This window comes from Ichthyophthirius multifiliis, assembly GCF_000220395.1.
Source record: "Ichthyophthirius multifiliis unplaced genomic scaffold scaff_1120509249470, whole genome shotgun sequence".
Lineage (NCBI taxonomy): Eukaryota > Ciliophora > Oligohymenophorea > Hymenostomatida > Ichthyophthirius > Ichthyophthirius multifiliis.
In genome coordinates this window covers 5885-28825 of record NW_004087683.1, presented here as the reverse complement: position 1 = coordinate 28825, position 22941 = coordinate 5885, and the positions used below count along the sequence as shown (strand labels likewise).

At 17.5% G+C, this 22941-nt stretch overlaps 8 protein-coding genes across 8 annotated transcripts, besides 40 other annotated features; 3 read left to right on the top strand and 5 right to left on the bottom strand. All coding sequences in view use genetic code 6, as the record gives it.

Annotated features, from left to right (window-relative positions):
* Nucleotides 1-1513: 1513 nt before the first annotated feature.
* Nucleotides 1514-2177: a microsatellite.
* On the top strand, nt 1540-2427 carry IMG5_006660 (hypothetical protein; the record flags this gene model as incomplete). Its single annotated transcript, XM_004039836.1, has 1 exon — nt 1540-2427. One exon carries the CDS (start codon nt 1540-1542, stop codon nt 2425-2427), a length of 888 nt encoding a protein of 295 aa, XP_004039884.1.
* Nucleotides 1802-1946: a microsatellite.
* Nucleotides 1813-2053: a microsatellite.
* Nucleotides 1878-2045: a microsatellite.
* Nucleotides 2097-2177: a microsatellite.
* Nucleotides 2428-3290: 863 nt separating the features above from the next.
* Nucleotides 3291-3331: a microsatellite.
* Nucleotides 3332-3607: 276 nt separating this feature from the next.
* Nucleotides 3608-3661: a microsatellite.
* Nucleotides 3662-4822: 1161 nt separating this feature from the next.
* Nucleotides 4823-4876: a microsatellite.
* Nucleotides 4826-4881: a microsatellite.
* A 77-nt stretch (nt 4882-4958) lies between these two features.
* IMG5_006650 (short-chain dehydrogenase reductase, putative) lies at nt 4959-6025 on the top strand. The gene is made up of 2 exons (XM_004039835.1): nt 4959-5073; nt 5138-6025. The coding sequence occupies exons 1-2, from the start codon at nt 4965-4967 to the stop codon at nt 5233-5235; spliced, it is 207 nt and encodes a 68-aa protein (XP_004039883.1). The 5' UTR covers nt 4959-4964; the 3' UTR covers nt 5236-6025.
* A 130-nt stretch (nt 6026-6155) lies between these two features.
* Nucleotides 6156-6214: a microsatellite.
* Nucleotides 6206-6315: a microsatellite.
* A 107-nt stretch (nt 6316-6422) lies between these two features.
* Nucleotides 6423-6472: a microsatellite.
* Nucleotides 6473-6536: 64 nt separating this feature from the next.
* Nucleotides 6537-6633: a microsatellite.
* Nucleotides 6562-6627: a microsatellite.
* Nucleotides 6608-6675: a microsatellite.
* Nucleotides 6610-6672: a microsatellite.
* Nucleotides 6676-8051: 1376 nt separating the features above from the next.
* Nucleotides 8052-8117: a microsatellite.
* Nucleotides 8118-8447: 330 nt separating this feature from the next.
* Nucleotides 8448-8500: a microsatellite.
* A 682-nt stretch (nt 8501-9182) lies between these two features.
* Nucleotides 9183-9223: a microsatellite.
* Nucleotides 9224-9228: 5 nt separating this feature from the next.
* On the bottom strand, nt 9229-9579 carry IMG5_006640 (hypoxanthine phosphoribosyltransferase, putative; the record flags this gene model as incomplete). The annotated part of the gene is made up of 1 exon (XM_004039834.1): nt 9229-9579. The coding sequence occupies one exon, from the start codon at nt 9577-9579 to the stop codon at nt 9229-9231; it is 351 nt and encodes a 116-aa protein (XP_004039882.1).
* A 758-nt stretch (nt 9580-10337) lies between these two features.
* Nucleotides 10338-10369: a microsatellite.
* A 341-nt stretch (nt 10370-10710) lies between these two features.
* Nucleotides 10711-10752: a microsatellite.
* A 129-nt stretch (nt 10753-10881) lies between these two features.
* Nucleotides 10882-10934: a microsatellite.
* An 81-nt stretch (nt 10935-11015) lies between these two features.
* Nucleotides 11016-11091: a microsatellite.
* IMG5_006630 (hypothetical protein) lies at nt 11091-11809 on the bottom strand (the record flags this gene model as incomplete). The annotated part of the gene is made up of 4 exons (XM_004039833.1): nt 11091-11237; nt 11310-11390; nt 11547-11594; nt 11666-11809. The coding sequence occupies 4 exons, from the start codon at nt 11807-11809 to the stop codon at nt 11091-11093; spliced, it is 420 nt and encodes a 139-aa protein (XP_004039881.1).
* A 102-nt stretch (nt 11810-11911) lies between these two features.
* Nucleotides 11912-11993: a microsatellite.
* Nucleotides 11945-12012: a microsatellite.
* Nucleotides 11947-11988: a microsatellite.
* Nucleotides 11955-12012: a microsatellite.
* Nucleotides 12013-12184: 172 nt separating this feature from the next.
* Nucleotides 12185-12246: a microsatellite.
* Nucleotides 12247-12619: 373 nt separating this feature from the next.
* On the top strand, nt 12620-15005 carry IMG5_006620 (hypothetical protein; the record flags this gene model as incomplete). Its single annotated transcript, XM_004039832.1, has 5 exons — nt 12620-12801; nt 12903-13522; nt 13567-14548; nt 14600-14730; nt 14771-15005. 4 exons carry the CDS (start codon nt 12620-12622, stop codon nt 14625-14627), a joined length of 1812 nt encoding a protein of 603 aa, XP_004039880.1. The 3' UTR covers nt 14628-14730; nt 14771-15005.
* Nucleotides 12879-12919: a microsatellite.
* Nucleotides 15006-15242: 237 nt separating the features above from the next.
* Nucleotides 15243-15287: a microsatellite.
* Nucleotides 15288-15306: 19 nt separating this feature from the next.
* Nucleotides 15307-15356: a microsatellite.
* Nucleotides 15357-15462: 106 nt separating this feature from the next.
* Nucleotides 15463-15527: a microsatellite.
* Nucleotides 15528-16801: 1274 nt separating this feature from the next.
* Nucleotides 16802-16826: a microsatellite.
* Nucleotides 16827-17313: 487 nt separating this feature from the next.
* IMG5_006610 (hypothetical protein) lies at nt 17314-17891 on the bottom strand (the record flags this gene model as incomplete). The annotated part of the gene is made up of 1 exon (XM_004039831.1): nt 17314-17891. A coding segment is annotated over one exon (576 nt), but the record flags the coding sequence as incomplete, so codon positions are not given.
* A 588-nt stretch (nt 17892-18479) lies between these two features.
* Nucleotides 18480-18532: a microsatellite.
* Nucleotides 18521-18550: a microsatellite.
* A 368-nt stretch (nt 18551-18918) lies between these two features.
* Nucleotides 18919-19368, bottom strand: IMG5_006600 (hypothetical protein; the record flags this gene model as incomplete). Its single annotated transcript, XM_004039830.1, has 1 exon — nt 18919-19368. The coding sequence occupies one exon, from the start codon at nt 19366-19368 to the stop codon at nt 18919-18921; it is 450 nt and encodes a 149-aa protein (XP_004039878.1).
* Nucleotides 19369-19385: 17 nt separating this feature from the next.
* Nucleotides 19386-19438: a microsatellite.
* Nucleotides 19386-19460: a microsatellite.
* A 135-nt stretch (nt 19461-19595) lies between these two features.
* IMG5_006590 (hypothetical protein) lies at nt 19596-21482 on the bottom strand (the record flags this gene model as incomplete). The annotated part of the gene is made up of 3 exons (XM_004039829.1): nt 20805-21482; nt 20649-20749; nt 19596-20525 (listed from the first exon to the last, which is right to left on the bottom strand). Exons 1-3 carry the CDS (start codon nt 21325-21327, stop codon nt 19596-19598), a joined length of 1554 nt encoding a protein of 517 aa, XP_004039877.1. The 5' UTR covers nt 21328-21482.
* Nucleotides 20536-20626: a microsatellite.
* Nucleotides 20540-20598: a microsatellite.
* A 120-nt stretch (nt 21483-21602) lies between the features above and the next one.
* Nucleotides 21603-21655: a microsatellite.
* Nucleotides 21656-22941: the final 1286 nt, after the last annotated feature.

Below are 22941 nucleotides of genomic sequence, written 5' to 3'. Positions count from 1 at the left end.
ATTTTTAGTAATCAATTTTTTGGTAATAAAAACAATTTATAATAGCTTCCTTTAGTAATTTTTTTACTTATTTAGGGTAATATCTTAATTAACCTGAAAAAAAATCATCATGGCTTAATATATATTAAGATAGGGCGCTGTTTTTCATTATTAATATTAATAATATTTCATAAATTTTAATAGGGACATGGCTTAAATGCTTATTTACGATTTATTAAGGTGATTTTTCATTATATTTAAACTCTATAGTTCTATTATTTATTTTTATTAATCTAAATTTTTCTTTTTAAATAGGATTTTTTCTGTTTATATGGGACATGGCATCTATTAATTTTAATATTAAAATTAATAATTTTAATAGATTTTGCTCTTTTAGAATATTTTGGACAAATTAGATGTTGTTTTGGGAATTTTTTATTAACTATTCTAGATTAATTAACTCCTTTTCAATGTTTTGGACTTCTTTTTACAGTTTTTTTTAATTTTATATTGCTAATTAATATGAATATATATATTCTTCTATTCCCTTATTTTTATATATATTTAAATTTATATCTAAGTATATTTTTTTTTATTAAAAAAGAACTTTTTACTTTATTTTTATCTTAATAAACAGCAAAGTCTTAAAGAAAATAATGAAAGTTTAACAAAATATCATAAGTAAATAAAATTTATTGAATAAACTCTATCTTAGACTTATCTACACATTCAAAATTATGCAAATAATGTTAAACAGCACCCGGTATTTTTTTTATAAGCCACATTCTAATTTCATATTATCATTATTTTACAAAACATAAATACATTTTTTATCCTAACTATAAACCTTAAAACTATCCGATAGGTTGATTTTATTTTAATCATTTAAAGATTTATTCTTTATTACATAAAAATAACACAAATTATCTTTAGTATCGAATGTCAATGCAAACTTTCTAGGAATTTACTTAAATTAAGCCAAAAAAAGTCCTGTGGCAACATTTTTAATTCTAAAAACTTCTCCTTAATAAATGGGTCCTTCTTAAAAATTATCTTTTCTTTAAAGTTCCCATAACTAATAAGACTCATTAGAATTTTCTGGTTCATATAATGGTTCGAAATTATCTGCTTACATGACTTTATTTTAGTCCAAGTGTCTTTATATAAAAATAATATCTCCACTATGTCCTACATAATCTTCGTCTGTAAAGAGTTAAACTTTACAATTTTTTAGGTTGAGAAATCTATTTATTTTCTTTTCAGAAACTGATAAATAACTTACAAGATTTAAATGCTTTATTTTAATAATGTCTCCGTTTTTGAAATATTATTCTTCTTTTTAATTTCCTTCTAAAATGTCATTACCTTATTAGTAATTTGAATAATATTTTATTTTTAATTTAGTTTATTCTTCACTTCCATTTATAGCCAACCTACTTTAAATATTATTTGAACATTGCTAAAATTTTCCTACAGATTAATTATTTAAATTAACACTTTCCTTAATTAAAAGAGACTATGACTAATACTAATACTATGACTATAGCTATGACTATGGCAATGACTATGGTAATGACTATGGCTATGACTATGGCTATGACTATGGCAATGACTATGGATATGACTATGGATATGACTATGGAAATGACTATGGCTATGACTATGGCTATGACTATGGTTATGACTATGGCTATGACTATGGCTATGACTATGGCTATGACTATGGCTATGACTATAGCTATGATTATGACTATGGCTATGACTATGGCTATGACTATGGCTATGACTATAGCTATGATTATGACTATGGCTATGAGTACGGCTATGACTATGGCTATGACTATGTCTATGACTATGACTATGATTATTGCTATTACTATGGTTATGGATATAGTTATTATTACTATGCCTATTATTATGGCTATTACTATGACTATGACTATTACTATAGATATTGCTATTACTATTGCTATGACTATAGTTACTATTATTATTACTATGTATATTGCTATACCTATTACTATGCTTATTAATATGTCTATTGCTATTACTATGGCTATTACTATGGTTATTAATATGGCTATTATTATGGCTGTTATTATGATTATGATTATGATTATGGCTATGGCTATGGCTATGACTATTATTATGGCTATGGCTATGGCTATGACTATGTCTATGACTATGGCTATGGCTATTACATACAGACACTCAAAAATAATTATTAATTACAAAATTATTAAATACTTATAGTATCTGAATCAAATATTTTATCGCCTGTTTTTTTCACTTAATTACATGGAAGGATATTAAATAAACAATTAATATCAAGATTTTCTTGAAGAACAAATTTAAAACAACCTTATTATTGAGCAGGTTTTTCAGGGTTTATACTTAAGTATTTTTTTGAGTATTCATGGAAAAAAAGTACTTATTTCCCATATATGAGCTGATTTTGAAATTCTTCTTGGTCTTTTTATGATTAACTGCGAGGATTGATTATTCTAAAAAAACATCTTCTAAAATGGGCTATTGGACTATCCACGTAGTCCACTTAACTATTTAAACATTCGATTTGGTTTCGAATATTTGTTATTATGTAATATGGTTTTAGTTAAGTTTATTGAGTTTCGAATCGATATTCGTGATTGAATTTAAAATATATTATGTCATTAAATTGGATTATTTTTATTACTTTGTTGCCTTGTTTATTTTGAGTTGTGTTTTCGGTTTGATATATTTAATTATTGTTTGATTCTTATCCAAAAGAGTTTTCCATTTCTTGATTATTATAATATTATTATTATGGTTGTTTTGCATTTTTTTTATTTTGTTATATATTCAATTATGGAGATAATGATTTTTGGATTTTAGATTAATCAATTATATTTTGTTTTTCTATTTCTTTTGATATTTGGGATACTTTTTTCAATTTTTACTAAAGTATTTCTTATTTTTGATTTTCTTGTAAATTACTTAAAAATTACTTGAAATATAATCTTAATAAACTTTAGTCTAATTTTCGGAAACCATTTTGTATTTGTGATTTATATAAAAAATCACTCATTTTTAGTATTTTTTTGCTTATATTTATAAATTATATGATTTTTATAGAAAAAAAAAAAAAGTGATTTTAAATAAACAACAATAATTTTTTTTTATTAATAATTAATATAAAAATTTTAAAATAATATAAATGTTATATAATTAAAATATTTATTTTATTTTTAGATATATAAATAATTAAATTTTAATAGTAAAAATTACTAATATAAATTATTTAATAAATATTAAGTTTTATTTAATAATCTTTTTAAAAATATTTTATATTATAAAAATTTTTTATTTTAAATAATATTAAAAGTTAATATTATATTTGTATTAAAGTAAAGTTATGTTTTTTCTTATTTTAATAAAAATATAGTATATTATTGCTATATTGTTTTATTTAACTTAACTTAAAATATAAAAATTAAACTTTAATTTAATGATTAAATTTATTAATTTTTTTTATGAATTAAAATAAATAAAATTATTAATATAATTTATTAATATTTTATTACTTTATAAATATATATGCTAAATATTAAATAACGAAAAGAAAATAAAAGCCACATTAAATAATTTATAATAATAAATATTATTTCTATTAAATATAAATTAATATTTATTTTAATATAAAAGCATTTAATATATATAATTATTCTAATAAATTTTATTTATAAAATTTTTTTTTTTATTTGTAAATTTTATTACTATTATTTTATACAAAATATATAAATATTTAAAATACAAACTTAATAGAATTATTCAGATATACTAATAATAAGAATAAAATTATATAAACATTTAAAAAAAATAAAGATAAATTTTATTTAAAATTGTAATTTTAAAATCAAAAAATATTGTATAATATTTTTTAAAAAAATAATTTGATTGAAAATAATTAAAATATTATGTACTATAATGTTCTATTTTTTTTTAACTTTTAAATAAATTATATTTTTTGTAATTGTGAATTTTTTTTTTGAAATTCTTTTTAATTTAAAGAATACAAATGTTTTCTTATGTAATAGATTAATTCTTTTTCTGAAATAACTGATTTCATATATTTTATGTTATTATTTTATAAATAAAAAAAATATTAATATAATTTCGTATTAAGGAAATTAAAACTAAAAAATAAAAAATTAATGAAATATTTCGATATTTAATAGTAATTTAATGTTAATAAAAATTAATTCGATAAATTATTGATAAAAAACTAGATTGAAAAATCTTAAAAATTGAATATTGATTCATTAAACAAATACATAGAGAATAACTTAAACTAAAATTCAGAAAATAATGAAGTAGAAGTTAAGATTAATAATTGGTTAGATTCTATTGGACTTATAATTGCAAGACCAGAAGATAAATAATATGATTTTTATGATAAAAAAAGGCTAAAAATTACTAGTTTATCTACTTTTAATAGCTTAAGCGATATTTAAGAAGATTTTAATTAAGAAGAAGAAAATAAAGAATTTTCTTTAAAAATTATTAATTTAAAAAGAAAAAGAAATAATAATAAGAATCAAATTTAAGAATTAAATATAATGTGATTTAAAAAAAATATACTCTAAGAAATAAGAAAAAAAAAAAAAAAATATTAATTTATTATATCTATATATTAATTTATTTTTAAATATAATAATAAAGACTATTAATAACATTTAAAATAAAAATTTAGTATACAAAAAAATATATGAATATTTTTTTGCAATAGAATATTTAATTAAAATCAAATTTATTACTTATTTTATATAAAATTACTTAAAAAACTTTTTTTTTAAATATATTTATAAAAATTAATAATAATAATAAAAATAAAAAAATAGATTAAAATTAAAAATAAAATTATAATGTTAAATATTTTTAATAATCAAGGAAATAATAAACTAAAACTCTTAATCTATTTAATAGGCCTTTTAAAATTCGCAAACATGTCTAAGAACCTAATAAAATTTATATTCTCATTATTTCGTAAATAAAATAACTTTATAAAATCATATGGGAAAGACACATATGCATTAATTACAGGATCATCAGATGGTTAAAAAAAATAAAAACAAAAACTTAAATGTATATTTTAATTTGTGTAATTATATATATATAGGAATAGGTAAATAATTTGCCATAGAAATGGCAAAATCAGGAATGAATTTGATATTAATAGCTAGAAATGAGTAAAAATTAAATAATGTAAAAAATTGAAATATAATCTAAATTTCCAAAAATATAAATTAAAGTTGTAGTAGCGAATTTCCAAAATGTTCTTCAATAAGATTTTTTTTAAAATATTTTTTCATAAATTGAAAATTTAGAAGTTTCGATGATAATAAATAATGTAGGAGTTGATTATTTAAGTCATTTTGATAAAATACCATATTAAATCATTTTTGATTTGATAAAAATAAATATAATTTCTACAGTGATTATTACTAGGCATTTTTTACCCAAATTCGAGAAAAAATATTCATAAACAAGAATTAAATCTGCTATTTTGAATGTAGGTTCATTTGCTGGCGTACTTCCTTGCGTTTATTTTAATGTATACGGTGCTACTAAGGCTTTTATTAATCTATTTACTCAAACAATTGCTTCTGAGTATCCATTTATTGATATTATGTGCCTTAATCCTAGTGAAGTTAGTACTAATATGATTGGAAATAGACCTACTGACTTAATGACTATCGATAGTAATGATTGTGCTAAATGGGCTTTGAAAGATTTAGGAAAAGAAGTAGTTTCAGCCGGGCATTGGAATCATAAAATTTAAACAGTACTTTATTTATGGATTCCTTATTCAATATATAATTATATATTGAAAAATTTTATATCAGTAGAATGGTTAAAAAAAGAGAAGAATTTTTAAAATGAAAAAAATAAATATGGATTTAAATTTGTTTTTATATTATATAAATTATCTATAGTAAAATAATCATATAATATATATTAATGTTCTTTTATAATAAAGAATTACAAATTCATATAAATTAAATTTAATAAAATGTATTTAAAAAGAATTACAAACTATCGTTAGCAATAACTATATTAAATAAATAGTAAAAAAAAAAAAAATTATATAATAGATAATTATTATTGTAATAATTTTCATAATAAAAATTTATATATTAACATTTTTATTGTTAACATTTTTATTGTTAAAATTTTTATTGATAACATTATTATTATTATTATTATTATTATTATTATTATTATTATTATTATTATTATAATTTATAATATTTTTATTTTATTAATAAAATTAATTATATTTATTTTATTATTATTTAATTTTTTATAAATAAATAGAATAGTAAACATTATTTTTTTTATTCTTAACAAATAAAATAAAAAGTTTTTAATTGATATTAATTATAAAAACAAAACTAATAAAAATATATATATATATATATATATATATATATATATATATATATTTATATATTTCATAATTTTCATTTATAATTTTTATTATTTTTTAATACATTTTTTTTTATAATCAATATATAATTTATATTATCTTTCTAAATTTAATTAATATTAAAATTAATATTTATATTATTTTTAATAAATAAATTAATATTTATTAATTTTTATATTTTTTTTTTAACATATTTAATTTTTTTTTATTTAATATAATTTTTTATTCATTTATCTTAAATATTGTATTTTAGTTATTATTAAAATTAAATTAAAAATTCATTGAAAATATAAACAATTTTTATAAAATTATTCTAATAATATATATATTTTTTTTAATGTTTTTAATAATTTAATAAAAAATATACTTTTTATTAATTAATTTAGATATATTATATATATTATTATATATAAAACACATATTATAAATAATTTTATGTATTATTAATATATGAAGATCTCTTATTTTTATTTATCTATTTTTTTTTATCATTAGTTCTAATAATTTTAATATATATTTTTATTAATTTTTTGTTTATTTAAAACAATTTTGTATATATTAATAAATTTTATAATATCAAAATCTTACTAATAAAATTAAAAATTAATTATAATATCATATTATTAATAAATGAATGAAGAAAAATGCAAAAATTGCTTTAGTTAAACTATTCTATATAATCCTCAATCAGGTAATATATCCTGTACTAACTGCGGATTTTTAGTTGAGTATCGCTACAAAACTTTTGAATAGGAAAATAACAATTACGATATCGCTCCTTAGACAACAAATGCATAACGAGGAGCTGTTTTTAATGATAATCAGGAGCTATATATAGGTGAAAAAAAGGTAAAGGATTTTCGGACTAACAATAATATTCCTGTAAAATAAGTGATTTAATAAATAAGTAGATAGTTGCATTAATGGTGCGAAATTCTTTTTTTGAATAAATAAGAGATAGGTTGTGTTGACAGATATTTTAAAATTTTAGTAGAAAATATATAGAACAATTCTTTCAAAATAAGGCATGTTAAAGCAAGAGCGATAATCGCTTTATTTATAATTTGCTAGAAATTAAGACTATAGGAAATTACATGGGAAAATTTATGTGAATTGACATAGTTTTCAATAGTTAAATTATAATATTAATTAAATTATGTATAAGGAAGAAGATTTTAACATGAAAAAAAGGAAGAAATTATACATTTTTTAGCAAAAAAGAAAACAGTATTATGTTTTGCTTCTGAATATGTGGTAATTTTAGATATGAGGATGTAAGATCAACTAGGATATTATAAATTATGTGATAAAATATGTAAAATTGTTAAATTTTCAGAGTAAAATTAAACTGTAGCTGCTAGTGGACTATTTATTGTTACTTAAATTAGTAATAGTTTAGATTTATAAAGGTGTTAAATAAGTAAAATAAGTGCGATTTCAGGGAAATGTGAGTCTGCTATTATAAGGTTTTATGAGTTAAAGTTAAAACTAAACATTTAAAAAATTTTCGATTAATTTGAATTTAGAGAGTTTTTATGGAAATCTAATTATTAGGAAATTTTAAAATGATTTATATTATAATTTTATGTATATATTTATTATAATAAAAAAATTATAATTTTTAAAAATAAATTTAATTTTATTTATAAATAAATCTTATAATATTTATTTTAATTTTTATTATTATTATTATATATCATTTTAATAATAATTATAATAGATATAAATATAAATAAAATATTATAATAATAAAATATTTTTTAGATTAAGATTATATTCATTTTTATGAATCAATTATTAGATTTAAATTTTTATTATTAAATTTTATATCATTATTTATTTATTTATCTAATTATGTAAAAAGTTAATTATTTATATCCAAGATAAAATGAAAATATTTAGAGAAAAAAAAATATGTTTAATAAAAATATATATATAATTTAGGATATGTATAAATATATATAAATAATAATAAATTAATTATATATTTTTATTTAGATATATATATATATAATAATAAATTATTATATATATTTTGAATATTTAATTATTTTTATTTTTTAATTATTAAAAAAAAACATTATATTCATTTTATTTTTATTTAACAAATATTAAGAGTAAACATATATATATGTTAACCTCGAATTATATTACTACAACATCATATATCTAATTTTTTTTTTTTATTAAATCTTTATAAAAAAAAAAAAAAAATTTAAAAATATTATAATAATTTATTAATTATTATTTATTTTAGAGATATATTAATATAATACAAAAATTTTTTATTATAAATTCATCTCTCTGATAATATAATAATATAAATATTTCTAAATATAATTAATTTTTTTATTTTTTAATATAATATAGATTATAAATTGTCTATATTATATGTAATATTAATAAATCTGTTACTCTAAAGTTTTCTATTGCATTTTAAAAAATTTTACATAAAACATATTAAAATATATATATATATTTTTTTTAAGTTTTCTTATTTTTATTTCATTTATAATATGATTTTTTAATAAAAAATATATAAAAGTAAATAAATTTATATATAATATATATATAAATATATATTAATATAATTCTTATTAAATAAAATAAAATAAAATATACATAATTAATAAAAAAACACAAAATAAATTTAATATATAAAATATAGAAAAATAAGATATTATTATTATAAAAAAAAAAAAGTAAAAAGGATATATAAAAGATACGAAATTTTATTTTATTATTTTTAATAAAATTTTATTAATATTAATAAAAATAAATCATTTATTAATCCATAATCCATATATATTTCTTCCCCATTCATCATAGTCTAATCCATACCCAATCACAAATTCGGGATCAATAGTCATTCCGATATATTTTATGTCTAACTCTACTTATAAATTAGCTTTTTTGAGAAACATAGCACATAAAGAAATACTCTTAGGTTTTTCCTTTTGCAAATCTTTAATTAAATAATCTAAAGTAAACCCGCTATCTATGGTATCTTCTACAATCACAACATGTCTATCTTTTATATTATTTGTTAACCCAATTAATTTTTAAACAGTTTATGCACTTGTAGTCCCAGTTCCTACATAGCTAGAAACCTTACAAAATTCTATATCCATTTAATGAAAATCAAGTTATCTTAATAAATCACTACAAAATACAAATGCGCCATTCAATATAGTTATGAATATAGGATTTTTATGTCGCAAATCATTTGATATTTCTTTTGCTACTTTTTATACCGCTTATTTTATTTGATCTTTTGTTATATAAGGAGTAAATATTCTTCCTTTATGGCTTATTTGTGTAATTGATGGATCCATTATATTTAATATATTTTTAATTTATTAACTAATTTTAAAAATATTAAATTTTAAATAAATATAAATAATTTTAGTTTTTTATTTTTTTAATTTATTTGTAAATTGCTTTATTGCTTTATATATTAGTATATTTCTTTTTATGGAATAATATAAATATTACATATTATTTTAATAATATATATTCTTTATATCTATAATTTGTATTTTTATATTTAATGATAATTAATTTTGAATGTTTTGTATATAACTACTTTTTATATTATTATAATTAAATATTTAATGAATAAACTAAAAATAGATGTAGAAGCTATTGGATAATGATAATAAATTAGGTTTGACAAAATTAATATAACCCTCCAAAAATATCTAAAATTAAATAATTAAAGTATCTTATAATTAATTTTTTTACCTTTTTTTAATAAGAACTTTAAAAATTATAATATTTGAAATAAATCGCGGTTTGATAATTTTTAATAAATAAAAAATAATATATTATTTATATAAAAAAATTTTACTAAAAATATTAGTTAATAAAATTAATATTTATAAATAATAAAAAATAAAATAAAAAAATAAAAAAAAAAATGAACTAATTCTATTACCCTAATCCTAAAAGTCCTTAAAAAATTTAAATGAAAAATATCTAAAACTTTATTAATATATAATAAAGTATACTTGATTTCTCTATCGAATAATACGAAAAAGAACAACTAATGTATATTTAATAACAAACTAAAATAATGAGCAAAACAATATAAAAGAATATAAGGAAATAATAAAAATACTTTTAAACAAAAAAATTATAAGTTATTGAAAATTCAAAACAGGTAAAATCTTATAAGATAAATAATTCTAAAAACTAATTAGAACTTGGAATATGATTAAAATTATATTTTAATAAATATAAAAAAAGAATAAATTTATTTGTAAATTTTGTAATATATATAGTTAAATCTGTGTATATATATAAATAAATTATTTCTTTATTAAAAATATATAATTCTAAAAAAAAAATATAAATAAATAATAAAAATGAACACTTTTTTTTCTAATAATATTAGTTAAATAAAAATATATATTAATTATTTTAAAAAATCTAAATATAAATAAAAATTATTTAAAAATTTAGCAAAAAAATATTAAAAAATATATTTAATATTTTATATATTTTTTATTATAAAAATATAATATAGTATTATTTATTATTAAAAATATTAAAAAAAATATTGAAAATTTATTTATTTATATATTTATTTATTTATTTATTCATTTATTTATATATTTATATATTTATTTATTTATATATTTCATTAAGGTACTACACCATTACATTCTATTTCAACCTTTGCCCCTGCAGGTAGACCTTTAACTGCAATGCAAGCTCTTGCTGGTTTATTCTCACCATTAAAATATTTAGCATATACATCATTTACTTTTTAGAAATTATTCATATCCTTATATTTATTTTGTATAATTTATTTTAAAAATATACTATTTATTATTATATTTTTCTATTTATAATTTACATCTAAATATATATTGCATTTAACAACATGATCTAAATTACTACCTGCTGCTTCAACTAAAGCACATAAATTTTTCATTACCTTTCATATTAAATAATATTATAAATTAAAAATCACTTTTTTATAAAGAATTAATTATAAACTTATATATTTAATTAAATTAAAATATATATATATATATATATTTATTTTTTATATAAAAATAATATAATGAACATATATTATATTTATTATTACCTATTCAGTTTAACCAATTACATCGTCTTTAAGAACAAATTAATTTGTCTTTTTTTAAATTTTTAATAGAATTATATTTTTATTTTTGAATTATTAACTTAAAAATATAAAATAAATACTTATGGATCTATAGAAATACATCCAGAAATGTAAAAAAGTTTTGCTTTTTCACTAACAACTTTTGCTTGTGAATAAGGTCCTATAGCTTTAGGTGCATTTTATGTGTTTATTGTTTATAATATTTATTCTGTATTTTCTGACATTTTATTAGAATATGTTTTTATATTACAAAAATAAAATAAATAAGTATTAAAAATACTTATTTATTAAAAAAAATATCTTTTTTCCCAAAATAATTAATAAAAATAAAAAATAATATTAAAGTAAATATAAAAAAGAAATATAAAAATATAATATATATATATATAAATATATATATATAATATATTTATTTATAGATATATATGTATTTATTTAAATTTATTTATTTTTAATATATTATATAATTCATTATATCATTTCCTCATCAAATTATATATTTTTTATTTATTTAAAATTTTTATTTTTAATATATTTTATTCTTATTTATATATATATTTATATTATAAATTATTTTTTATATTTTTTTTTTTTAAAATATTTTATTTAAAATAATTTTCTCATATATTTAATTTTTTCAATAATAATTATCTATATTTTATTTATTAATATTAAATAATAAATGGATTATATGAATTTTTTAGGAAGTGGTGATTTTGTAAGTGGACAATAAATAAATAATGAAGAAAAAGATACTAAAAATATAAATAGTTAAAATATTTAAGTTTTATTTGTTACAAGATATAATAATTATTTTGAGGTTTTTTAAAATTTTTTATCATATAAAATAAAAAAATATAGATTTAGTTAAAAACAAAGTATCCGTAAATAAATAAAAAATTAATAATTGAAAAAAATGGAAAGATGTATGAATTAGGTTTATTTATAATTATATTTAATTTCCAAAAAAATAAAATATAAAAAAATAAGATTTACATGATAATAAATATGAAAATGAAAAGCCTATAGATATAATGAAATTTTCATGCTTTTTAGGAATATAGTATGTTTTAGATAGACCATTTTTATTATTCGCAGAAGATGTATTACATACATGTACAATATAAAAAAATGACATTTTTGAAATATCAACATTAGCATTTATTCCTTTTGAAGTAAAATTATATACATAAATATAAATTTTAAATTATAAATTGTAAAAAAAAGAAACCAAAAGATATATTTTAAGGAGATAAAGGAAAAGAAATAGAAAACCATATTAGAAACATTCGTAAAGTAAAAAAAAATTAAAAAAAGGAAAAAAATAATAAAAATTATAAAAATAAAGCTATTTATAGAAGGATATTATTTCTCGTATTCATACAATTTAAGTCTTTCAAAATAAAAACAAGCATTTTAATCTGATAGAGATCCTCGCTTTTGTTGGAATACGCATAGTTGTAGGGAATTAGTTGCTAATTAAGTAAGTTCAGTATGGAATATTCCATTAATACAAGGTTATGTGGGTTATTTTAACGTTTATTTGTAAGGGAAGAAGCTTGATTTTTATTTAATAGCTCGTCGATCATATAAAAAAGCTGGTACAAGGTATAATTCACGAGGTATAGATGATGATGGAAACGTAGCTAATTATACAGAACTGGAATAAATATTTTATTATAATCAATATTGTTGTTCACATTTGTAAATAAGGGGTTCAGTACCTTGTTTTTGGAGATAAAGAGGAATTACAGCTTAAACAAAAATCACAAGATCATATGAGTTAACAAATTAAGCTTTTTTAAAACACTTTGAAGATATAAGAAAAAATTATTAATATGTTTTATGCGTTAATTTAATGAAAAAATCAAAAGAATCAGAGCATATATTAACTGAATCTTTTGAAACTCATATAAAAAATAATTAACAGCTTATAGGTATCTTATATCTATATATATGTATTTATTTATATATAATAAAGGAGATTTTGTAAAATATAAATATTATGATTTCCATACTATATGCAGAAATTAAAAATATGAAAACGTAAATCCTACTATACGATAATTACATAAAATGAACGATAATTTTAAATTCTATGCCGAAGATACTTAAAATAATATAGTCATAGTTACCTAAAAAGGAATAGTTCGTACCAATTGCCTTGATTGTTTAGATAGGACTAATGTATTTTAATCAAAAATAGCTTTGGATATTTTAAATGTATAATTGCATTAACTTGGAGTAAATCTTTTTGAATAATTCGGTGAGGACCCTCTTGATCATGTGGATAGTAGTACAGAAGAAAACCATCCTTTTATACAGAAATTTAAGTGCCTATGGGCCGATTGTGGGGATCTGATATCTAAACATTATACTGGGACGGGTTCTACTCATACAGATGTGACAAAAAAAGGAAAAAGAGATTTTTTGGGTTTACTATAACATGGTTATAAATCTATATCAAGATTTTATTTATAGAATTTTGAAGATAATATAAAATAAGAGGCTATAGATATGGTAGTAGGTCAACATACGGAAAGTGTGAATACTTTTAACGAAAGTATAGAAAAAGAGCTTGTTTCGAGATAAGATTAATATTGTAATTTTTAAAAAATAAACGTGAGGATTTTCACTTGGAATTTAGGAGGAGTGGAACCTGTGGAAAAAGCCAATCTTTTCGATTTTGAAAAAGGAAAAAATCTTCCAGATATTGTAGTGGTCGGATTATAGGAGATTATAGAGTTAAATGCTAAGAATTTAGTTACAGTTAACAATGAATAAGAAATCAAAAAATGGGATAGTATTATCTTAGAATAGTTGAATTTTTATGATACATATACTTTGACCAAGCATAAAGATTTATATGGGTGTTTATTGATGGTTTATATAAAATAAAGATATTATTATAGGATTTCAAAAATTATGATGATACAATTAAATTAGGGTATATTTCGAGTAAGGTTAGTTATTTATTTATTTTCTATTTTTAAAATAACATATATATATAAAAGGGTAGTGTAGCTATTAAAATATATTTGATGATACTTCAATTAGTTTTTTAAATTTATATCTAGATAAAGGCCTGTAGAAAAATATTTAAAGCTTTAATGACATTCATACTAAAGCTTTTTAATAAGAAGGAGTACTTTTTATTTATAAAATTAGTAAAAAAAAATTATAAGATAGGCAAAACAAAAGATGAGAAAATAGAAAATATTGACTTTAATTTTTTACTGGGAGATACAGGTAGTACAAGTACTTTTAATTATTATTAAATGATGGAGTTAATATAAAATTATGAAAGAGCATCAAAGACTAATAAAGATGAAGCGGCTAAAATAATGAAATAGTTAAGAGAAAGTGACGAACTTTTATAAAGTAAATAATATTCAGATTATTTATTGAAATATGAAGAAGCTTAAATAAATTTCTTACCTACATATAATTATGAATAACTTGGCTTAGTTTACGATTAAAATAGTACACCTTGCTGGCCTGATAGAATCATGGTTTTAGTCAAAGAAGGTAATTGGATTAATTAAAATTCATATTAAAGAAAAGAGTTAAATTTTACTTCACATAGGTTTAAATTATTGATATTATTTAGTTTATTTTATTATTTTAGACCTGTTTATGCAGATTATGAAATAAATGTAAAAAAAATAGATAATTAGAAAAAAGAATAGATATTAAATAAAATTTATGGAGTATTTTTAAAATATATATATATATATATATATATATATATATATATATATATATATATATCTTAAAGGAATTAAATACTATATCTGAAAAGATTGAAAAAGAAGAAATATGATATAATTTTTTTTTAAAAAAAAAATAAACAAATATGTATATTTAATAGAATTTGATATTATAAACTTTTTTAATTATATTTATAATTGTTTTTTTATTTATATATTATATCTTTTTTATCTTTTTTCTTATATTAAATTTTAATTTTTTTTAGTTCACTTATTAATGAAAATAAAAAATTAATATATTTTTATATATAATTATTAATAGAAATAAACTTATATCAATATTTATTTTAAATATAATTATGAATATCAGTAATAGTAAAATTTAAAGCGTAAAGTAAACTTCCAATCATTAAAACTGAAAGAAATATTCCTGGTACAAGCTTTTATTATATTTAATACTAAGCAAAGTAGAAATAAGCTCCTCCAAATCTTGGATATAAGAAAACTAGAGAGGTATAAGGTTATAAATAAAACATGGTCGGTAAGGTCAAATATGTAAGAGTTTTAAATATATTTAAAGCTAATAATTACTTAATTTGAATTTTCAAATTTCTTTAGACAATTTCTTATTTCTAATTATAAAAGTTTTCAATAATTTCTTTATTTTAAGGCAATTTTTACAATAATTAATTTTTAGAAAATTTATCTTTTTAATAGTTTAAATTTGCTCTTAAGGTTTACCAATTTAGATTTTTGTCTAATATTGTATGTTTATGGTATTTAATTTAAATGTTAGCTTAATTTAACATGTTCGTTTCTGCTCTTAATATTAATTTCATTAATCTGCGAATAGTACGCTTGTTCATTATTGGTATCTTTTGAGTAAGTGAATCAATATATTTTATCATTAGATTTATATCTTCGAATGAATAAATGTTTTTTTTGAACATGAAATAATCTTATTTTAGGAAAATATTATTTTAGGAATTATCTTTTGTTTTTAAATAATCTTTTAGCGTATTAGAATAATTAACAATAGAACTTTTATAATAAGACTTATTTATTAATGAACTTAAATATGTATTCTAAGTAAATATATATTTTTGACTTTTTATTGCGTTAAGTGATATTCTGGTTAACATATTTTTTTTTTAATTATTAAAATATTAAAAATAATTAATTATAATATTTTTTTTTGAAAAGACTATTATATTAACTTATTATTTTATTTTTACTTTAGTAAAATTGAATTTTTATTATTTTTTTATTTGTCTAGTTTTGAAAAAAAAAAAAAAATTCAAATTTAATAATTATTAATGAATGAGTTGTGCTAAAAATTATAAAATAATAATAGTATAAAACTTAAATAAAAGTAAAATATTTAAAAGTTAAAGTTTTATTTTAAAATAATAATAAAATTATAATTTTTTAATTATAATATAAATTTTGTTAAGAAATATCAATAAATTTATTTTAAAAATTATAGTCTTTTTATAATATTTTAAATTTTCTTTTTCTTTTTCTTTTTCTTATTATTCTATAATACATATTTTATAAAAAATATCTAAATCATTTATTTATTTTATATAAAAATTTCATATAAAAAAATTCTGTAATTTTTTTTGTAAATTACTTTTTATTATTATTATGTTTGAAATAATTATAATTTTAGTGATAGTTTTGAGCTTTTAAAAAATAAAAATAGATAATTTTAATATCGAAAAAAAAATATATTAATTGTCTCATAATAATTTTTTTAAATAAATAATTTATAATTAAATATTAATATATTAAATTAATAATTTTTATCTTATCTTAAATAATATATATAAAATAAAAAATGATAAATATGAAATTTATAATATAATATATGTTTAATCCATATATATTAACTAAATAAAAATAGAAATTTATTTAATTAATAATAATATGAATTATAAATAATAATAATAAATTATAAACAAAAAAATATATATGAAAAAATACTTAAATAATTCAAATTATACCTAAAAAATAATTCAATTTGATTCCTTACTTAAATTCCATTCTAAAGAGTCATGTTTTTCAGTACCAACATCAATACTTTCGGGTTACATGATACTATTTATATCCATATCGTTATCTCCTCTTTTAGTATAATCATTAGGATTTAGATTAACAATGCATAATTCACTTTCCTTTTAATATTTAGAAAATTAAATAAATCTAAGCTAAGTTTTATCTTTATATTTTTAAATAAATGTATTATTTGAAAATTAATTTTTTTATTAAGAAATCATTGGATTCGGCATTTATTTATTATCAGAAACTACAACTCTTGCATTAGGATCATCTGTTTAAGGTTCAATATTTACTTATATAATTTTAGAAGAACTAATAGTCAAAAGATTTTAGGCAACATCATCATATTTTTATTAATTTGCACTAAAAGTTGGTATTGGTACTTATGTCGCTATTTTTTATTTTTTTTCAAATTTTTAAAAAATAAATGTTTTTTTAGTACTTCCTCTTGAATTTATAGAATATAAATATGATTATGCTATTTCATCATACAAAGGACATGTGAATTCACTTTATATTCTAAAAGCATAATTTATTATTTCATCAGATGTAAAATTTTATAAACTATTAATTTTTTTTTTATTTTTTTTAGTATGTATGTTTGTAAAATTATTTATACCTTAAAGATTAGGTATTATCTTCAACTAAATCTAGTGTTTTTTCTAATAATGATTAAGATTCTAATAAATATTTTTTTAATTTTTCAAATTTTTAATTTATTTAATTATCTTCTTGATTTAGCATATACTTTTAAATATAAAAATTTGTTGTTTTTGGTTTTTTTATTTTGTTTACATCATTAGATTTTTATTATTATTATTTATATTTATCAATAAATTCACTTATTAAATTTGTATTTATCATTTTATTATTTATTATATTTTATATTCTTTAAAGATAAAATATAAAAATATTTATTATAATTATATTTTATTATTATATTAAGATTTATTTTTATTTTTTCAAAATGAAATATTATATCTTTCTGTATAAATTATAAAAATTATAAAATTTGTTTAATCGATGATTATTTAATTATATTAATAACTTATTGATATTATTTTTTTATTTTTAAAATATTAAAATCTTTCTTAAGTAAATAATATCTTTTATAAACATATGTAATAATAATATTTTAAATAATAAATATATTTAATCATTAATAGATTTAAATAAAAAAGATTTTAATAAAAACAAAAACATTAATAAACAAAAATGAAATTAAAAAAGAATTAAAAAAAATAAAATTAATATTTATTTAAAATTTAAAAACTTACAAATTAAATTAAATTTAAATAAAAATAAATCCAAAAAGAAAAAACTTTAAGAATAAAATAATAAAATAAAAAAAATAATATTAAACAAAAAAATAGTAATAAAAATATAATAAATAGATTAAATTTGTAATTTTTTAATTCAAAAAACATAAAAAGTTCTAATATAAAAAAAGGAAATAAATAATATATATATATATGTAATTAACTTTATAAGAAAAATATAATATTATATATATATTTATTAAATATCCTTCTTTTTTTATTTAATTTTATAAAAAAAAGACATCAAGATGGTCTGTTCCATAATTTAGATTAAGGAATTTCTACATTACTAAGCTTCCAATAAAGATTATTTCTTTTTTCACCATTATCTGCATATCTTTCATTATTATAACCTCCAACTTAGAATGAAGCCCAACCCCAAATTAAGAAAATAAATGTACACCAAGGGATAAATTTAGTATTCCATACTGGAGTATGATAATTCAAAAATCCATTTCTTTCATAAGATGAAGATCTTCTATACCAATTTCTAGTTGCGGGCAATCTTCCTGTTTTTTTTACTAAACCATTAATATTTTCAGGAATAAAAGGCTCTGGCCTGTATTTGCCTGCATTTTCAGCAATAAATTATGCTCTTTTTTATTACAAATCACCGAATTCAGGAGCTACTACTTCATAATTATTTTCAAAACGTTTGTCGAAATGACTAAAATCAAGATAGTCTTTTCTCATCGAATATTTTTATTTTAATTTTTTATTTTTAAATAATAATAATATTTATTAATTTTATAATAATAAAATAATATATATTTATAAATATAAAAATAATCTAAAATTTTTTATTAATATTTCTTTTTTTATTTATTTTTTTATTTTAAAAAATTAATAAAAATAGGTTTTTTCTTTTTAACAATATATTTATTTTTGAATCTATATATATAATTGAAAAAAGTAAAAACTCATATAGGATAATTATAATTTTTATAAAACTAAACTTTCTCATCAATTTATTTCATTATATTCAAAGCTACTTCATCTTAATTAGGTAAAGCCACAACCTAAATTCCCACTGGCATTCCCATGCTTCCTTTCATAAACTAATCAATTTTCTTACTAAGAATATCCTTAATTAAACTATTTTTATAATGCTATTCATTTTCTAAAACTGTAGTTATAGGTAAAACTCCGGCAGGGAAATCTAATAAATTCCACATAAAATTATAATAGCAGGAAAGAACTGTTTCTGCATTTTTCCCATGTGAAAATGCTGGAGTACCCGAAGAAGGACATAATATAGATGAAATGTTATTTTTTTAAAATATTTCGATAAACTTTTATTTTAAAATTTGGATTTTATAGCAAGTACTAACATATTCACTAGCAGGTAATTCTTTGAAAGTTTCGATTAACTTTTATAGTCTTTTTTAACCTAAAAAACCTAATATTAAGGATACAAACACCCCTAAGAATTACGGTAAACTTGCTAAAGTAACCATTTATTTATACTCTCTAATAAAACCTTCTCCTTTGAGTAATTTATGTACTCCTTATAAACCATCAGACATTAAAATTCTAAAATAACATTACATTATTTCTAATTAGAACGGAATTTCAATTTCGATTAGTTCATGTCCTAATTCTTTTAGTTTTTCTAATGATATTTCCACTGCGCGTTAATTTGCTAAACTAGCGTCAATAAATTATAGGGTTTTAAAATATCCAATTCTTTATTTATTTTTGTTATTAATTACTTTATCATCAATTTCTTTAATTAATAAAAAAACATCTTTTTTATCTATTTCAGCTTATTAATGCGCTTTCTAGTCATTGAAACATTTCATAACCAAAATCAAATCATCAACACTTTTACCTATAGGACCTACAGACAACTTTATTTTTTATGATATATATATATATATAGAAATATATATAATATATATATATATATATATATTATATATAATTTTATATGTATAAATTAATATATATTATAAATAAAAAATATTAATTACTAAAATTGCTTATTACCCATTTAAAAAATCAGTTAAATAAGTATGTCCTTTAGATAATCCCCTGTTAGATGTAAATTTAAATCCGTATACTCCACAATAAGCTTTTTTTAAAAAAATATATAATATTTAATTTTATTATATTTTTAAAGTAAATACCTGCTGGAATTCTAATAGACCCACCAATATCACTGCCAATTCCTAAAGGAGATATTCTTGCTGCAATTGCAGCACCTTCTCCCCCTGAAGATCCTCCTGCGCTTTTTTATATATTCCAAGGATTCTAAACTCTTCCATATAAGCGATTATATGATTCTGACGTCATAGCTAATTAAGGTATGTTTGTTCTTATAAAAGGAATAGCTCCTTATTTTTTTAATAAAGATATGTTAAAACCATCTTCTTTTGAGGGCTCATCATTTATCCTAGAAACACAACCTATAGTACAAACAAAGCCTTTTTGTTCTAATGTTTCTTTTATTGAAATTGGTATGCCGAATAGGTGTAGGTTTTTTATATTTTCGGGGTTTTTTTGTCTTAATTCGTCACATTGTATGGCTAATTAAATTGCTTCAGTGTAGTTTAGCTCGGTTATTATATTTAATTCTTGTCCTATTTATTGGGCTCTTTGAGAAAATATATTCACTAAATCTACACTGGTTATTTCTTTATTTTCTAGCATTTTTTTTAAAACTGTTACGGGAGAATTTAGGACTTTTTCAATTGTTTAAGGGCCTATTTTCGGATTTGTTTGTATACTGAAAGATTTATTAGATGTTTTTTTTACAAGACGGTATTTTTGGGATAATTGGTTTAATTACCGTTATCTTTTTTATTAAAAAATCCATTTTATTACACATATTGTTAGTTTTATTATTAATATGGAGAGAATAATTTAGATTATTTAGTATACTGTTATTTAATAATTTAATAAATCCATTTTATTTTTATTAAAAGATATATTTAAAATAAAATATTTTTATATATAATAAAAAAAAAATTATTTTTATTTTTATTTTTTTTTTTTAATAAAAAGTTAATTAAAATAAAGTATTTTTATATAAAAAAGTTAATTAATTCATATTTTAATTTTTATTTTATTTTTGTTAAGAAAATCAATAATAAGTATTTATAAAACAATCAAAAACTGAACTTTTATCATTTACTTAAATTTCATTTTATTATAAAAACTTTTTTATTTATCTGCATTCGGCCATTAAATCTGACTTTTTATTTTATTCTTCTTAATAATCTTCTTTATCTCCATAAATATTATCTTTACAAATTTAACTAAATAAAAAGGCATAACTTAATATTGTATCATTTAAAATTTTTCTAATTTACAATTATATATATATATATTTCTATATAAAATTTAGTTTTACTTTTTAATAGAAAAATCAAATTATTTTGAAAGGAAAAAAAATAGTATTTTTGTAAAGGCAATATTTCCATATGACATATAATTATAATTAGTAATAATTTTACCTATAATATCAGGGTTTTTGACAAAAAGGATATTTAGTTTTTATTTATTAACTTTTTAAATGACTTTTGAGAAAAATTAATCTAATAATTATTCATTTAATTATGCAAACCCTAATGAATCGTCATAAAAAACTTTCTTTATTAATCTTAAAAAAAATAATTCTGGGTGAACAAAATCTAAAATTATTTAATAATTATTCAAGAGAACCTCGTTTTCGATACTTTTTTTCTTAAAATCGAAAAGTTGGCATAAAATATGGATGCTTTTTAGATTGGTTTTACGTTCTTTTAATTAATTTAGAACATTTAGAACAGAAATAAAAGTTTATCCTTGTTTAATTTCAGCTAATAAATAAATAAAATTAATAAAATGATCACATTAATCAAACAAAGTAATATATTAAATAAATTCAATGACCAAGATTCTAAATAAATCCGATAAGTTTTCATTTAATTCTTATCTAAAAGGCATATTTTTTCTTGTTTTTTTTATTAAAATAAACTTCATTTAGTAATTTAATTCTGTGTAAATATTTTTGAGAATTTCAATTATTTAAAAAAAACTAGGAAAATTATTTATTATTAAATCCGGAAATTTATCTTTTATTAGAAAGTAATACTTAAAATAAACTTATTCATGTATATTAATAATTAAATCAATCACATTTTTAAAGCAATTTGGAATTCCTCGCCCTTCTTATTAAAATAGTCCTGAAATTATATATTCTGTGTTCAATTTTAATTTTTTTTAGTCTAGAAATAGATCTAGTTTTTATTCTATTTTTTTTTAAAAAAAAGTTATATTTCA